The sequence below is a fragment of the Symphalangus syndactylus genome, chromosome 6, assembly GCF_028878055.3.
Source record: "Symphalangus syndactylus isolate Jambi chromosome 6, NHGRI_mSymSyn1-v2.1_pri, whole genome shotgun sequence".
NCBI lineage: Eukaryota > Metazoa > Chordata > Mammalia > Primates > Hylobatidae > Symphalangus > Symphalangus syndactylus.
In genome coordinates, this window is record NC_072428.2 from 107,366,540 (window position 1) to 107,380,403 (window position 13,864).

General features: G+C 38.9%; 1 protein-coding gene across 21 annotated transcripts in view; it reads left to right on the plus strand.

Moving 5' to 3' along the window:
* Nucleotides 1-13,864, plus strand: part of ST7 (suppression of tumorigenicity 7) — a 280,933-nt gene that overhangs the window by 236,760 nt on the left and 30,309 nt on the right. For all 21 annotated transcript variants that reach the window (XM_055283772.2, XM_063642153.1, XM_055283770.2 and 18 more), the window contains 2 exons: nucleotides 4,186-4,258; nucleotides 5,698-5,800. In XM_055283772.2, coding sequence (XP_055139747.1) covers nucleotides 4,186-4,258; nucleotides 5,698-5,800 — 176 coding nt within the window. The remainder of the gene's footprint in view (nucleotides 1-4,185; nucleotides 4,259-5,697; nucleotides 5,801-13,864) is intronic.

The following is a 13,864-nucleotide window of genomic DNA, read 5'->3' on the forward strand; positions in this document are numbered from 1 at the left end:
TTAAAATATGGCTAATAAGATAACTATACTGTAGTGGGCATACTGTAAATAGAACACGCTAATTTTCACAAGAGTATGTGAAAGTTACATCTGATAGATCTCCAGACTGACAGCACGTCATATGATAAATTCTACTTTTGTCTATGCTGTCGGTATCTGGCTCCACCAATGTATTTGCTCATGAACTTGCTTCAGGCAATTTATAGAACAGAATTCTTCCCTCTAGCATCATTATCTGCTAAAAAAAACAGTTCTTGCATGTACATGACAGGAAACTTTGGAAATACAGATAAACAGTAGGAAAAATTGCCTATAATCTCGCCATGCAGAAATAAACAACACTGATGGAGTAGTCCCCTCTTATCCTTAGGGCATATGTTCCAAAACCTCCAGTGGATGCCTGAAACCATGGAGAATACTGTATACACAATATTTTTTCATATACATATGTGCTTATGATAAAGTTTAATTTATAAATTAGGCACAGTAGGCCGGGCACAGTGGCTTGCGCCTGTAATCCCAGCTCTTTGGGAGACCAAGGTGGGTGGATCACGAGGTTGGAGTTCGAGACCAGCCTGACCAACATGGCGAAACCCTGTCTCTACTAAAAATACAAAAATTAGCTGGGCGTGGTGGCGCGTGCCTGTAATCCCAGCTACTCATGAGGCTGAGGCAGGAGAATCGCTTGAACCCAGGAGGTGGAGGTTGCAGTGAGCCGAGATGGTGCCATTGCACTCTAGCCTGGGTGACAGAGTGAGACTCTGTCTCAAAAAATAAATAAATAAAATAAAAATAATAAATAAATAAAGTAGGCACAGTAAGAGATTAACAATAACTAATAGAACAGTTATAACAATATGTCATAAAAGTTATGTGAATGTGGCCCCTCCTTCTTGTCATTCTACTTACTACACACTGTGGCCATAACTTTTGCAGTTTTGAGGTACAACAGTGAAACTAACAAATTGCTTTTCCTTCTTCACAATATCGCATGATTCATTCTTGCTGTAGATCTTAGCAGCCTCGGTGTATGATTTTTTCTTTTTTTATTAAGTTGAGAAGTTTCACCTTTTCATTTAATGGAAGCACCTTACATCTTCTCTTTGGCATATCCAAATTGCCAGCATCACTACTCTTGCACTTTGTGGCCATTATGCAATAAAATAAGGGTTACTTGAACACAAGCACAGTGATAACTATGACAGCACTGTGATAACTATGATAATGCATATGGCCGCAAAGTAACTGATGGGCAGTAGCATCCACAGTGCAGATATGCTGGACGAAGGGATGATTCACATCCCAGGTTGGATGGAGCAGGACAGTAACAAGATCTCATCACACTACTCAGAATGGCATACTGTTTAAAACTTATAAATTATTCATTTCTGAAATTTTCCATTTAATATCTTCAGACTGCAGTTGATTGTGGACAACTGAAACCACAGAAAGTGAAACTACTGATAAGGGGACTCTACAGTATTTGGTGCATATTATTCCAATCTTTTTCTCTGTGCATAGAAATGCTTTTAAAAATGAATTTTAAAGCATACTTTTTATAAACTTATTGATATGTGCACAATACATTTCCCCCAGATCATTCAGTACCTTTCCACTGCATGATTTAATGACTGCATGGAATTGTACCCTGTGAATGAACTTACAGCATGTTAACCAGTCTATGATTGGACATTGGGCCATTTCCAGTTTTCCATTAGAAACAATGTTGTGATGAACAATCTTTGTGCACATTAATGATTATTTCCTAGTATAAAGTCTTAGAAGTGGAATTGCTGGGTAGTCAAAATGTAAAAGCTTTCCATTTATATTGCCTAAGTGCTCTGCAGAAAAATATGCATCATTTTCAAAAATGAAAATTGTAAACCAAAACCTATTTGAACAACAAGATGCTCTATGTGAAGGGAAATTTAGGATCAGTTTCTTTAGAGTGATTCATCCCTCCTTAGAGGCAAATTGCTATTACCAAGTAGACGTAATGTTTTTACAGAAAAAAGAATAACATTGAAAATATCTAAATAAACCAGCTATGCAAGAATATTTTGCCATTTTCTGTTTTTATTAATCAGTGAGAACAAAATAACTTACCAGCATAAAAAGATAAGTAGAATGACATGCCACTAATGGGGAATGGGGTATTTTCATAGAGCTACATTTCCCTGTTTGATATTGATTAAAATATATTTTTGGTTATTTATTTTTAAGCATTTTTCTTGTGCACATATACTACTTAATAAAGGAGACGGAGCAAACATTTTAAAAATGGAGAAAGTGTACTGTAGTCATCATAATGTTGCTGAATGCTGTTGCATTTTTCTAGCTGTGAATGTCCTGTCTATGCTAGTGAGAATGGAGGTCAGAATTCTAGATTAAAGATTACCTTTGATTAGGCATCTCTAGTCATTTGCTGGAACACCTCGAATGTATCTTTTTCTGTATTTCTATGGGTGAAAGTGTCCATTTGATTGATTAGATAACCATCAAACACAACTTGATCTTTCTTGTTGTGCAGCTAAGTCCTTAAAAAGAGGCTCCTTCTTGTGCTGCCACCTTCAAATAATTATGATCATTGTTTTCGGAAACAAGGCTTGGGTAATTTTAAAATAAAAAGTCTGAACTTTTAAGTAGGCCATGTATCATCTAGTTTTTTTATTAGCTTTAAATAACAATCAATGAGTATACCCTAGAAAACAAGATATTTTGTTCCTGTATTGATTCCCCACACTGGAAAGCTGTTAAATGTTTAGATGCTGGAAAAGCAACAAGACTAATCCATGAGTGTCTGGCATTGTTTTCTTCTTAATTGTAAGTGTACCATTTTATATAGTATGTATGTGGTGGTGACATTTTGCTTGAATATAGTTTATGAGATTACGGGTACAAAGACCTGTTTTCCTTTCAATTCTGTGCTGATATTTTCTATGATTGTGTTTTATCAATGTCATTGAAATTTCCCTCAAAGAGCAATTCCTTAGGAATCTCCTTGGAATTGGCATTAAATACTCTTTATTGAAAGAGAGATTGGTTTTCTTTTATGAAATTGTTTTCTTCTGCCTCTGTCTATTGGCTAATTATGGGACTACTGTTTCTCATTTCTACTTTAATGTAATCCTTTCTAAGTTGAAAACAGCCTTGCAAAGAAACTCGCAGGGCATTCCAGGTGCAAAGAGTTCCTCTAACCTAGAATGAATTTTGCAGCATCTGGGAGTGGCGTATTTTTACCTGTTCTGAATTAAGGTATTTCTGTGTCATAGTGTAAATTTGGTTGCAAGTATTAAATACTAACTCCTATTCTGGAAAGAATGCAATCATAATTTAAGAACACATTTTTCACCCAAAGGGGTGCCCTCTTTGAGTTTATCTACTCTCACTTGTACCCTGTGCTTTCACTTTCCTGTAAACTCATTATCTGAACCCCACGCCCACCCTGGCCCTTCTGAAATTTTTGTAAAATTGAAAGGAACTGTTTTTCCTGATGACAAGTGAGGCTTCATATGAAAAGAGATTTGTGATAGGTTTGCATGGGCAAAAATTGTGTAGTTTTCTAAAGATTTCATGCATATACCCTTTAAAAGTTATATATGTTTATTTATATATTAGACATATATGTATATCTCTTCGACTTGGACTTTTACATTTTTAACAAGCACTATTAAAAATTGAATGTAAACTTGAAATTTAATGCAAAGGAAATTTAGTTTAAATCTGACCACTAAAGACTCATTCATTTAGCTAAGTCTTCTTTTAATCTAGATGTTTTTCTTCAATTAGCATTTCATACACCTGTTGAGAAATTTTTGTAAGTGACAAAGACACTTTCATGTCTTTCACCTCAGGGATATTCATGTGATATCTAAATTTATATATTTATAGCTATATTCTGCTTAAACTCAACATATGAAAATTCATATTTTAAAATAGAAGGTGATTGCTTAAGAGTCAGCCTGGTGGACATGAGTTATTCACAAAAATACAAACTACCCTTAGTTTCACATACCACGTTGATACAGTAAGGAATAGCTGAAATTCTTGTGTAATGTCTGTATTAAAATATTCTTCATTTATGCTTTATTGCACTTAAATGTGATTAAAGTGCTAGTGTATTGAAAATGATTGTTCTTTGTTACCTGCAAACTTATGTGTTCCTACTTTCTTTTTCTCCAACAGATATAAGCTTACCAAAGTCAGCAACAATATGCTACACAGCTGCTTTGCTCAAAGCAAGAGCTGTCTCTGACAAGTAAGTGAATAATAGCTTGCGTGGTACTAATGCCTGACCGGAATTGAGATGTGTTGCCTCTGAGGGCTTTCTCTGGAAGTTTCTCTTAGTCTATGAGACCCCTGCTTATAAGCATGCATTTTCCAAAACCTGCTGTTCTTTTCTTTCACTATTAGAAGGAGGGAGTGTATATCCTCAGGTAATGTAAGGGTGTGTAAAGGTATCCTAAAGCAGGATTTATTTGAAATTCCATGCTTCTGAGATGACTTTTTTGGTGTGAGATAGTAGATACCAAAACACCTGCTTGGGACTTATGCAGAATACCATCCTTCTATTTGTTTTTTGCACATTCCTCTCCCTTCAGCAGTCCATAACTGGGTAGTGTCATACACACGTGGAATGTGGCAGACGGGATGGTCATCTCTCATTCTTTGCCTCATCAACTTCAAATTAGTCCCCCACTGGTCTGTTAACTTTGAGTTGCCATCTCAATGGGACGTTTGCCTATTTTGTTCAGGCAGGTGACTATGGCATGTAGACTTTTCATAAGCATCCAAGGATGCCTGTCAGATGAAAGAGCATAGATGGCTTAACTGCTTTTGAGTTCATAAACTCTTACGCTTCCCCAATATAATCCCTCTGTAGCATCGAAAGCAGAGAACAGGAAACCAGCCTCTGCTGTATCAGACAGGTTTGCTGTTAAGTGTGTGTACACTTCAAGACCAAAGTAATTTTCTTTCATTCTTTTTTATCCTGTAGATCGCCAGTACCTACTGCAACATCTTTTCTCCCTACACAGCGACTCCAGCTTGGGAGGGCAGGGCCAGGGTTGTCACAGCTTCCCCTGTGGTGTCTGCCTGCCAAGCACAGCTCTGGAGTTAGCCCTGGGTGTGAGGTGAGAAAGAGATTGCATGGTCTGGTTTTTTTCATTCACTCGGGCAGGTGTCTCGCCCGCAGTTTGGGCATGCACACGCCCCCTGCCGGAATGGCCCCAAGCAGGCTCGCCTGCTGCTGAAGCTGCAACGATTTAACCTCCATCGCAGCACTGACATTGGGTGGGAGGCCTCCTTTCAAATCCTTCCCAGTTCTGTTTTTAACCAAGTACGCTCTTCTGTAACCTAGTTTTCTCTTTTTCCTACACTGTCTGCCCTTGTCAGTCCTACCTCTTCCCCTGACCTGAGCAGGTACCTCGTAGAAGACTTAGATTAGCTATTTAGACAGAGACTTGACAGCCGAATTTAACTCCTGCCATGACTAGATGCAAGCACGCTTTCTGCTTCTGCTGGGGTTTTTGCTGGCCTCGGTCTGTGGGGTCACTCAGAGGTTCAATGCAGTAGAAGTTTGGAGAGCTCATGCTGTTGGCTCACTGTGATTTTATGGGCCCTTGATGTGTAGATGCATTCGGGTTGATGCCCAAGCAGTGGTCCCAACTGGATGGTTTTTGTCTTTCTGCTTTTCAGATTCTCTCCTGAGGCTGCATCTCGGCGGGGGCTGAGCACAGCAGAGATGAATGCAGTAGAGGCCATTCATAGAGCTGTGGAATTCAATCCTCATGTGCCAAAAGTGAGTCTGTGGAATCCCCACAGGAACTCATTATGATAGCAGAGAAAGCATTCATTGACCACAGTGTTGTATCTCAAGTACACCGGTTATAAAAAAATGAATTGCAACCAACAAATGCTGAGGCCCTGTGTAGTGTGTGGGCATTAGCCCCATTTTAAGCAAAAGCTACGCTCAAGAGGCTTTGGGGCAAATTTCCAGACTCCACTTAATAAGGGTAAATCGATAGACCTCGCTTAGGCAGGCCAGGAAGCCTGAAATTGGCAAAAAGTAGATATCCCGGGAGTGTTGACGCATTTGACAGGAATTTCACACCAGTTATGGTCTCACATAGACCAAACTCAGGAAATAAATGTTGTGAATAAAACTGGTAAAAAAAAAAAAAAATACTAATGTGGCATTCCATGTCTCTGTAAATAAATGATAGTAATCAGTATTGGCAAGAAAATAATAGAGAAAACTTCAAAATATGAAGAAGTATTTTGCTTTGTACCATTTTAATAAGTATATATAGTAGAAAATACTTGTCTTAGTTATTAACCACGTGGTTGACCAATTTATAAATACCCAATATTTCCCTTTTTTTTTTTCTGAAATTGATTTTAAGGGAATCAAATCAGAGCAGGGAATATTTCTGTAATCTTTTATTCAGGAGATGAATGTGTATTTATTATTTACCTATATTTAACTCCCTGCTCTTTTAGTATCTACATGCTGTATTACGTAATTATCATCTTCTTTGAGGGAGGAAAAAAAGTAGCTGAGAGCCACTTTCAGTCCCGCTATTAAGTACATTTTGACCTCTAAGAAACTTCGTGTGGTTCACCTCAGGTATGACAAGCCATGACTTCCTTGGCAAAATGTCTGATGAAGACTTACTGGTGAAAAATGACAAAGGAAGGCTGTTTGACTTGTGTTGTAGCACTATAGCAAAAGGGTTGGGGGGTATGAGTGAGAGAGAGAAAGATGGTTTATGGAGTTAACTACTTTATTTTGTTGATATTCAGAGTGACAGAGATAAGTGATCTAATATCATTCCTGGGATTTTACTCAAGTCTAGGTCGTTTTTTTCACTTGGCAGGAAATTGAAGAGTGGTTCACTATGCCACATTTGCATAAGGATGTATTTATTCATTAGGCCTAATGGGTAATGACCAACATAGTATTTGTAGATTTATGTATTGTCCATATGGTGCTATAACTATATCTCCTTATATAATATTTTTCACCTAAGCTAAAAATGTTTATTCCACTTTGACTGAAATTTAATCATGAAAATATTATCCTGAATTACAGTAAACTGAGGTCATCTATGAATACTTATTGAATGCCATTCTCTACAGAGCTATTCAGTAAGCATAAATAAGGCTCTTTTAGAAGTAGTATTGAGCAATAAGTTCTGGATTCTGAGGCAAAACTTGTGTTCCACTTGTGGTTCTGTCATTTATCAGCCATTGGACATTAGGCTTAGCATCTCTCAGCTCAAAGTTGTCCCTCATCTTTAAATGAAGATAGGATATAAGCCCTGCCTATCTTCTGTGGTAAAGATCAAGTGAGATTATATATTTGAAGTTCTTTGAAAACATTTGAGCACCATTTATTTGTAAATTATTAAGATTTTTGATAATTATTAAGAATTTTGATAATGGTTGGGGGCTCCTCATATCTAGGAACCAGATCTTTTACCGTGATCCTAACTAGAGCCTTGCAATCCTGGGGCACAAGACAGAAAATCAGTACAGTACTTGTTGGTTAGATATTTTGATTGAAGTAGTCATTTAATGCTATAATGCTGGTCCGAAATGGTTAATTGAGCCTCTAGAAGAATATTAAAAGCCTTAAGAGACGCTTTAAGGCTGCCATGGAAGAATTTGACACAGTTAACTAGGATTCCACCTGCAAAATAGAATTAACCTAAAAGTGGAAACATTTCAAATATTTGATTGCACTCTATTTTCTAATCATGAAACTGAGAGAAGGCAGGGTAAACTACCTAGGTAAACTGACTCTCCAGCACTTTGCTTTATTGGTGATTGTGCTGAGGGGAGATGTGTTTCCAGATCCTCTTCATCTATCAGAATTTCCGTGGGGAACGGGTCCTGGGATTCACTGGCCCCATCTGTCAAGAATTAGCCACAGATTTCTAATATACAGTATGCAATGTGCTCTAAACATCTAACTTTAGCAAATACACACACACACACACACGGTGCCTTGGAGGCAGAGAATAATAGCCTTAGTTCTAATGAGACATCGGTGAAGGTTACAAACTCTTGGACTCTTACCATAAGAAGGGTCTTTAAAGATCATCTAGGTCACCTTCCCATCCTAACCTTGACTTTCTCCTTATAATGATACTGTGATAATCATTTTTATTATTGGTTTCTTTTGAATGTTACGTGCCAAGCACAGTGCTAACTGAAGTACTTAAGCCCTCTCATTTATTTTTCATAACGACTCAGTGAGCTGTATTATATTATTATCCCTATTATATAGATGACGGCACTGAAGGTTTGGAGAGGTTAAATAATCTGCTCATGGTCATACAGCAAATAAATGACAGAGCCTGAACCAGTTCTGGGTTATCTACTCTTAAATGTTGCCCTTTACTGTCTCCCACACCCCACCAGGAAACAGACCAGCCTAGGCTTGGACCCTTCAAATGCTGGCGGGCACACCGCTTCCTAAGACATTCAATCCCTTAAGGACAATTCAGGTTTCTTCAGGATATCTTAAATGATATGACTTCCATGGCTTCTTTTTCTCTATCACAGGAAGTTGTCAGTGGCCCACCACAGGAATTTTTAGTATCTACATGCTGTATTACGTAATTGTCATCTTCTCTGAGGGAGAAAAAAATACCACATATAATAACTGAGAACTGCCTTCCATACATTTCCAGCTTCGCTTCATCTGGTATCCCATTAAGCAAAGATACATAGGTAATATTTCACCATCCAATGACAAATACTAGTCATTTACCTTCGGAGGGCTACTCTTAGGAACTCTCTTCACTTGCAGACATGAGGAGTAGGGAGGAAGTGTTGCTCCTTACCACATCACAGGACTGGGAAATAAATAAGAACAGTAAAAACCCCTTGTCTCTGTTCTGAAGCAGAGCCCCTTAAGTGGTCAGATGGATGCAAATCTAAATCTGAAGTATTAGATTGCAGCAAATTTTTGAGGAAAATTGGGGATGTTAATGATGCTGGTGATTTTCAACAACTGAGAACAAAAGAAGACAAAGAAATCTCGAATCCATTAGAGGATGTTTTCCATTTAATGGGATTAAAATAGCTTTGCATGTAAATAAAATTCCATTCACGTAATACTGGACAAAGGACTGCCCTCATCATGGTTCTGTACCTTCATCTTTGTATTGTTACAGTTTATTGGATTTGGGGCCTTCTTTCTGCAGATATGCTCCATGCTCACCCTGCTCTTCCTCAGCAGTCTTGAGATTTACATTGAGGTGGGGGTGAGGGAGACATTTCTATCAGTGACCCATCAACTACACAGACCTGGGTTAACCAGAGCTTATGTGCTCTTAGTATGCTGCAGCCACACTGCAAGCCTTTCACTGCGAGGAGACATATTTTTGTTTTGGAGGATGTTACATTAACTCCTTCAGGGTACCAAAGATAAACTTCCATTTTCTGACAAGTTTCCAAAAGGTGGGCTAAATTATTTGTTTGTTACAGGCAATATTAGATATGTCTTTTGCTCTATAGTGGTATTATAAAAAAAAACTACTCATATTTAAGACTATTTCTAGCCTTTTTTCCTATGTATTTTAAATACTTTTACTATTTTAAAAAAATTAGCATAGGGCTCTTAACATGGACTTTATGGTTGGGTATTGGGGGTGTATTTGTTTCTGAGGGGGGATTATCAGATTTTCAGAGTTCTTTAACCTTAAAAATGTTATCCTCCAACTTACAGTTCAAGTATTTTATCTGTGTGCCTTCAGACTCTTTTAAGGCAGTTTCTATAACTGGATACTTCTGTTTTGGATACTTCTTTTTTATGGGTGTGAGGTAAAAAACATGTAACATGAGATCTACTCTCTTAACAAATTTTTAGGTGTACAGTACAATCTTGTTAACTGTATTAGTCCATTCTCATGCTGCAAATAAAGACATACTCAAGACTAAGTGATTATAGAGGAAAGAGGTTTAATTGACTCACAGTTCAGCATGGCTAGGGAGGACTCAGGAAACTTACATTCATAGCGGAAGGGGAAGTAAACACGTCCTTTTTCACATGACGGCAGGAAGCAGAAGAATGAGCAAAAGGGGAAAAAGCCCCCTATAAAACCGTCAGATCTTGTGAAAACTCACTCACTATCATGAGAACAGCATGCAGATAACCGCTCCCATGATTCAGTTACCTCCCACCAGGTCTCTCCCACTACACATGGGGATTATGGGAAGTATAATTCAAGAAGAGATTTGGGTGGGAACACAGCCAAACCATATCATTAACTATATGCACATCACTGTACAGTAATCTTCAGAACTTTTTCATCTTGCACGACTGAAGCTCTATTCTTATTGAACAGCAACTCCTCATTTTCCCCTCCCCACCGCCCCTGGCAAGCACCATTATACTCTCTGCTTCTGTGAATTTGACTACTTTAGATACCTCATATCGGTGGAATCATGTATTATTTGTCTTTCTGTGACTGGCTTATTTTACTTAGCTTAATGTCCTCAAGGTTCATCTATGTTCTAGCCACCAAATGACAGAATTTTCTTCTTTTTAAAGACAGAAAATTATTCCACTGTATGTATATGCCACATTGTCTTTATCCACTCATCTGTCCATGGACATATAGGTTATTTCCATCTCTTGGCTATTGTGAATAATAGCTGCAATGAAAATAGTCGTGCAAATATTCTTCTCAAGATCCTGCTTTCACTTCTTTTGAATGAATACGCAGAAGGGGGAATGACTGGATCATATAGTGGTGATTCTATTTTTGATTTTTTGAGAAACTTCCAACTGTTTTCCTTAGTGGCTGCACCATTTTACATTCCCACCAACAGTGCACAAGGGTTCCAGTTTTTCCACAAACTTGCCAATCCTTGTTATTTTCTTGAGAGTGGCCATCCTAACACATCAGGTAAAATTTTTTTGTGGTTTTGATTTGCATTTCTCTGCTTGTTAGTGATGTTAAGCATCTTTTCATATACCAGTTGGTCATTTGTATATCTTGTTGGAGAAATGTCTATATGAGTCTTTTGCCAAGTTTTAAATCAGATAATCAGATTGTTGGGCCTTTTTTTTTTTTTTTTTTTTGCTATTGAGTTGTAGGAGTTGCTTATATGTTTTCAATATTAACCCCTTATTAGATATATGGTTTGCAGATATTTTCTCTGTTCCACAGGTTACCTTTTCACTCTATTGATTGTTTTCTTTGCTACACAGAAGCATTTCAATTTGACATAGTCCCACTTGTGTATTTTTGCTTTTGTTGCTGGTGCTTTTGGTTCCATATCTAAGAAATCATTGCTAAAACTAATGTCATGAAGTTTTTCCCTCCTTTACTTTCTTCTAGGAGTTTTATAGTTTACATTTAAATTTTTAATGCATTTTGAGTTGATTTTTGTATATGGTGTAAGATAAGAGTTCAATTTCATTCTGTTACATTTTGTTGAAGAGAATTATCTACTTCTTCCCTCTTTTCCACCCCCTGACCCAAGGCAGGATTGTACTCTGTCACCCAGGCTGGAGTGCAACGACAGAATCATAGCTCATTATAATCTCAAACTCAAGGGCTCAAGGGATCCTCCAGCCTCAGCCTCTAGATTATCTGGGACTATAGTTATGCGCCCCTACAGTCAGTCAGCTTTTAAAAATTTTTAATAGAGACGAAGTCTCTGTTGCCCAAGTTGTGCCTCAAGCAGTCCTTCTACCTCGTCCTCCCAAAGTGCTGGGATTATGGGTGTGACGGACTGTGCACACAGCGTAATCTACTTCTTGAGTCCTCCATGGTAGATATCAAATTGACATAACCGGTCAACTTCTATAATGAACCTCTTTGGGCAAGAAGATTTTTTAGTCAGGATTATTTCCTTAGGGTAGATTTAAAGAATGGGAATTACTAAGTCATGTGTAGAAGCACTTTTAAGGCTCTTGATATTGCTGAACTACTTGCCAAAAAAGATTATAGCAGTTTAAATCAGCAGACAACTCCTTCACCATTTTATCATACCCTCACTGTCACTGAGCAGTTTGTTTGAAAAAGAAAGAAGGGGAGCAATAAATATTTATGAACCTATTAAGTACAAATGGAATTTTGATCTTTTCGTCTGCATTTCTTTGCCACTACTAGTTTGGTAGAACATCGTTAGCCATTTGTATTTATTCCTTTCTGAATTGTGAGGCAAAACATTATAACAACAGAGCAAGCAATAATGACCTAAAGGTAAGGAGAGCTATGAAGTATCATTGAAACGGTTCATCACGCCTGTAATTCCAGCATTTGGGAGGCTGAGGCAGGAAGATCGCTTGAGTCTAGGAGTTTGAGACCAGCCTGGCAACGTAGTGAGACCTAATCTCCACAAGCAAACAAAAAAATTAGCTGGGTGTGGTGGCATACGCCCATAATCCTAGCCAGAAGGTCAAGACTGCAGTGAGCCATGATTGTGCTACTGCACCACAGCCTGGGTGACAGAAAGAGACTTTGTCTCTAAAAAAGAGAAAAGCTCAAAAGTATTCAGAACAATGACTCCCGTTACTTCCTGTCCACAGGACTGGAATAAAGTATGGGAGGAGGGAGTTACTTAGTTTCCTGCCCATTCTTGTTTTGGTAAAAGGAGGATAAAAATAATGGCTTCACAGGACTGATGACAGGTAAATGAAATTACATCGTGTAATTCATTCAGTACCTGCTCAATACATGTTGGCCCCTTCATTATCTCTTCCTTTTTACCTCCCGTTCTATTTCTGTGCTTGCAGGCTAGGTGGAAATAGAGGCTGCCTAGAAACATGCATTAACAGGTGCTTCTTGGGCCACCCTAGCCTGAAGAAGGACAACCAGAGAGTATAACAGTGGCACCTCAATGCCTTGGCCTTGAGGACCCTCAGGGTCCCTTCAGGCCTCCAGATTTGAGGGGAGGCTCTAGCATGTTCTGGCTGCAGCTATTGTCTTCAGGGATTCTGCAGCTTGTAGCTGCTTGGTAAGTTCTTTGCTTGTGGCTGATTGTTACCCATTTCCGACCTGTGTCTTATATTCTTGTTCTGAGCCTGGTACCATCCCTGTTCCCTGCCATCCCACTCCCATCAGGTCCTCTACCCCAATACAACACTTCACGTCTGGTATGAAACTTGCCCATATGCAGGCCCCTTCCTCTCTCTGTTGCATCTGCCTCCTCAGGTGGAACAGGCCTGAAAGCCTGTCCTAGGCATGCATGAGGTTGCCTCATAAAACATCACTGTGTCTTCTACTTTGATTATCGAGGCAGGTGTCCCCACTATTATGGAGGCCTAGGCCACCCCTGTCCTTCCATTATATAACTCATATTTCCCTGTCTGAGTAATCAAGATTGTAGGGCTACATTAACAGTCCCTAATACACACATACGTACACCGAACCCATCATCATTGACTCCCCCAGCGAAATGTTTCCAGATTCTATTAAGTTTTCGCTCTTTCCAAAGCTTTTCCTCTTCAGCCTATAAAAAGCAAGCAGCTATTTGTTTCATTCCCAGGGGTACTTCTACCAATTGGAGCTGGGCTGTTGGAGTCATCTCCACTGCCTACCACCAGGACAAGGAGAGCGGTGTGAGTGGAAGAGAGAGAGGTGGCAGGGAAATCTCCCTTAGTGTGAGCTGTGTGGTCAGGGGTCCCAGGTGCCCACAGTCATAGAGGAGGTAGGGGCCCACTTGAAAATCACCAGATGCTTTTTTCAGACCAGGCCTGAGTGGTTTTTTGTCTCCCAGCCTGGGTTGCTTATATCTCCTTCCTCCCTGCCCCTGCACCCTCTGTCTTGGTGCCTATTCTCATTATCAGATTTGGTAAGGCTCTCATGCCCTCAGAAGAGGAATTCTTCCATTTCCTCCC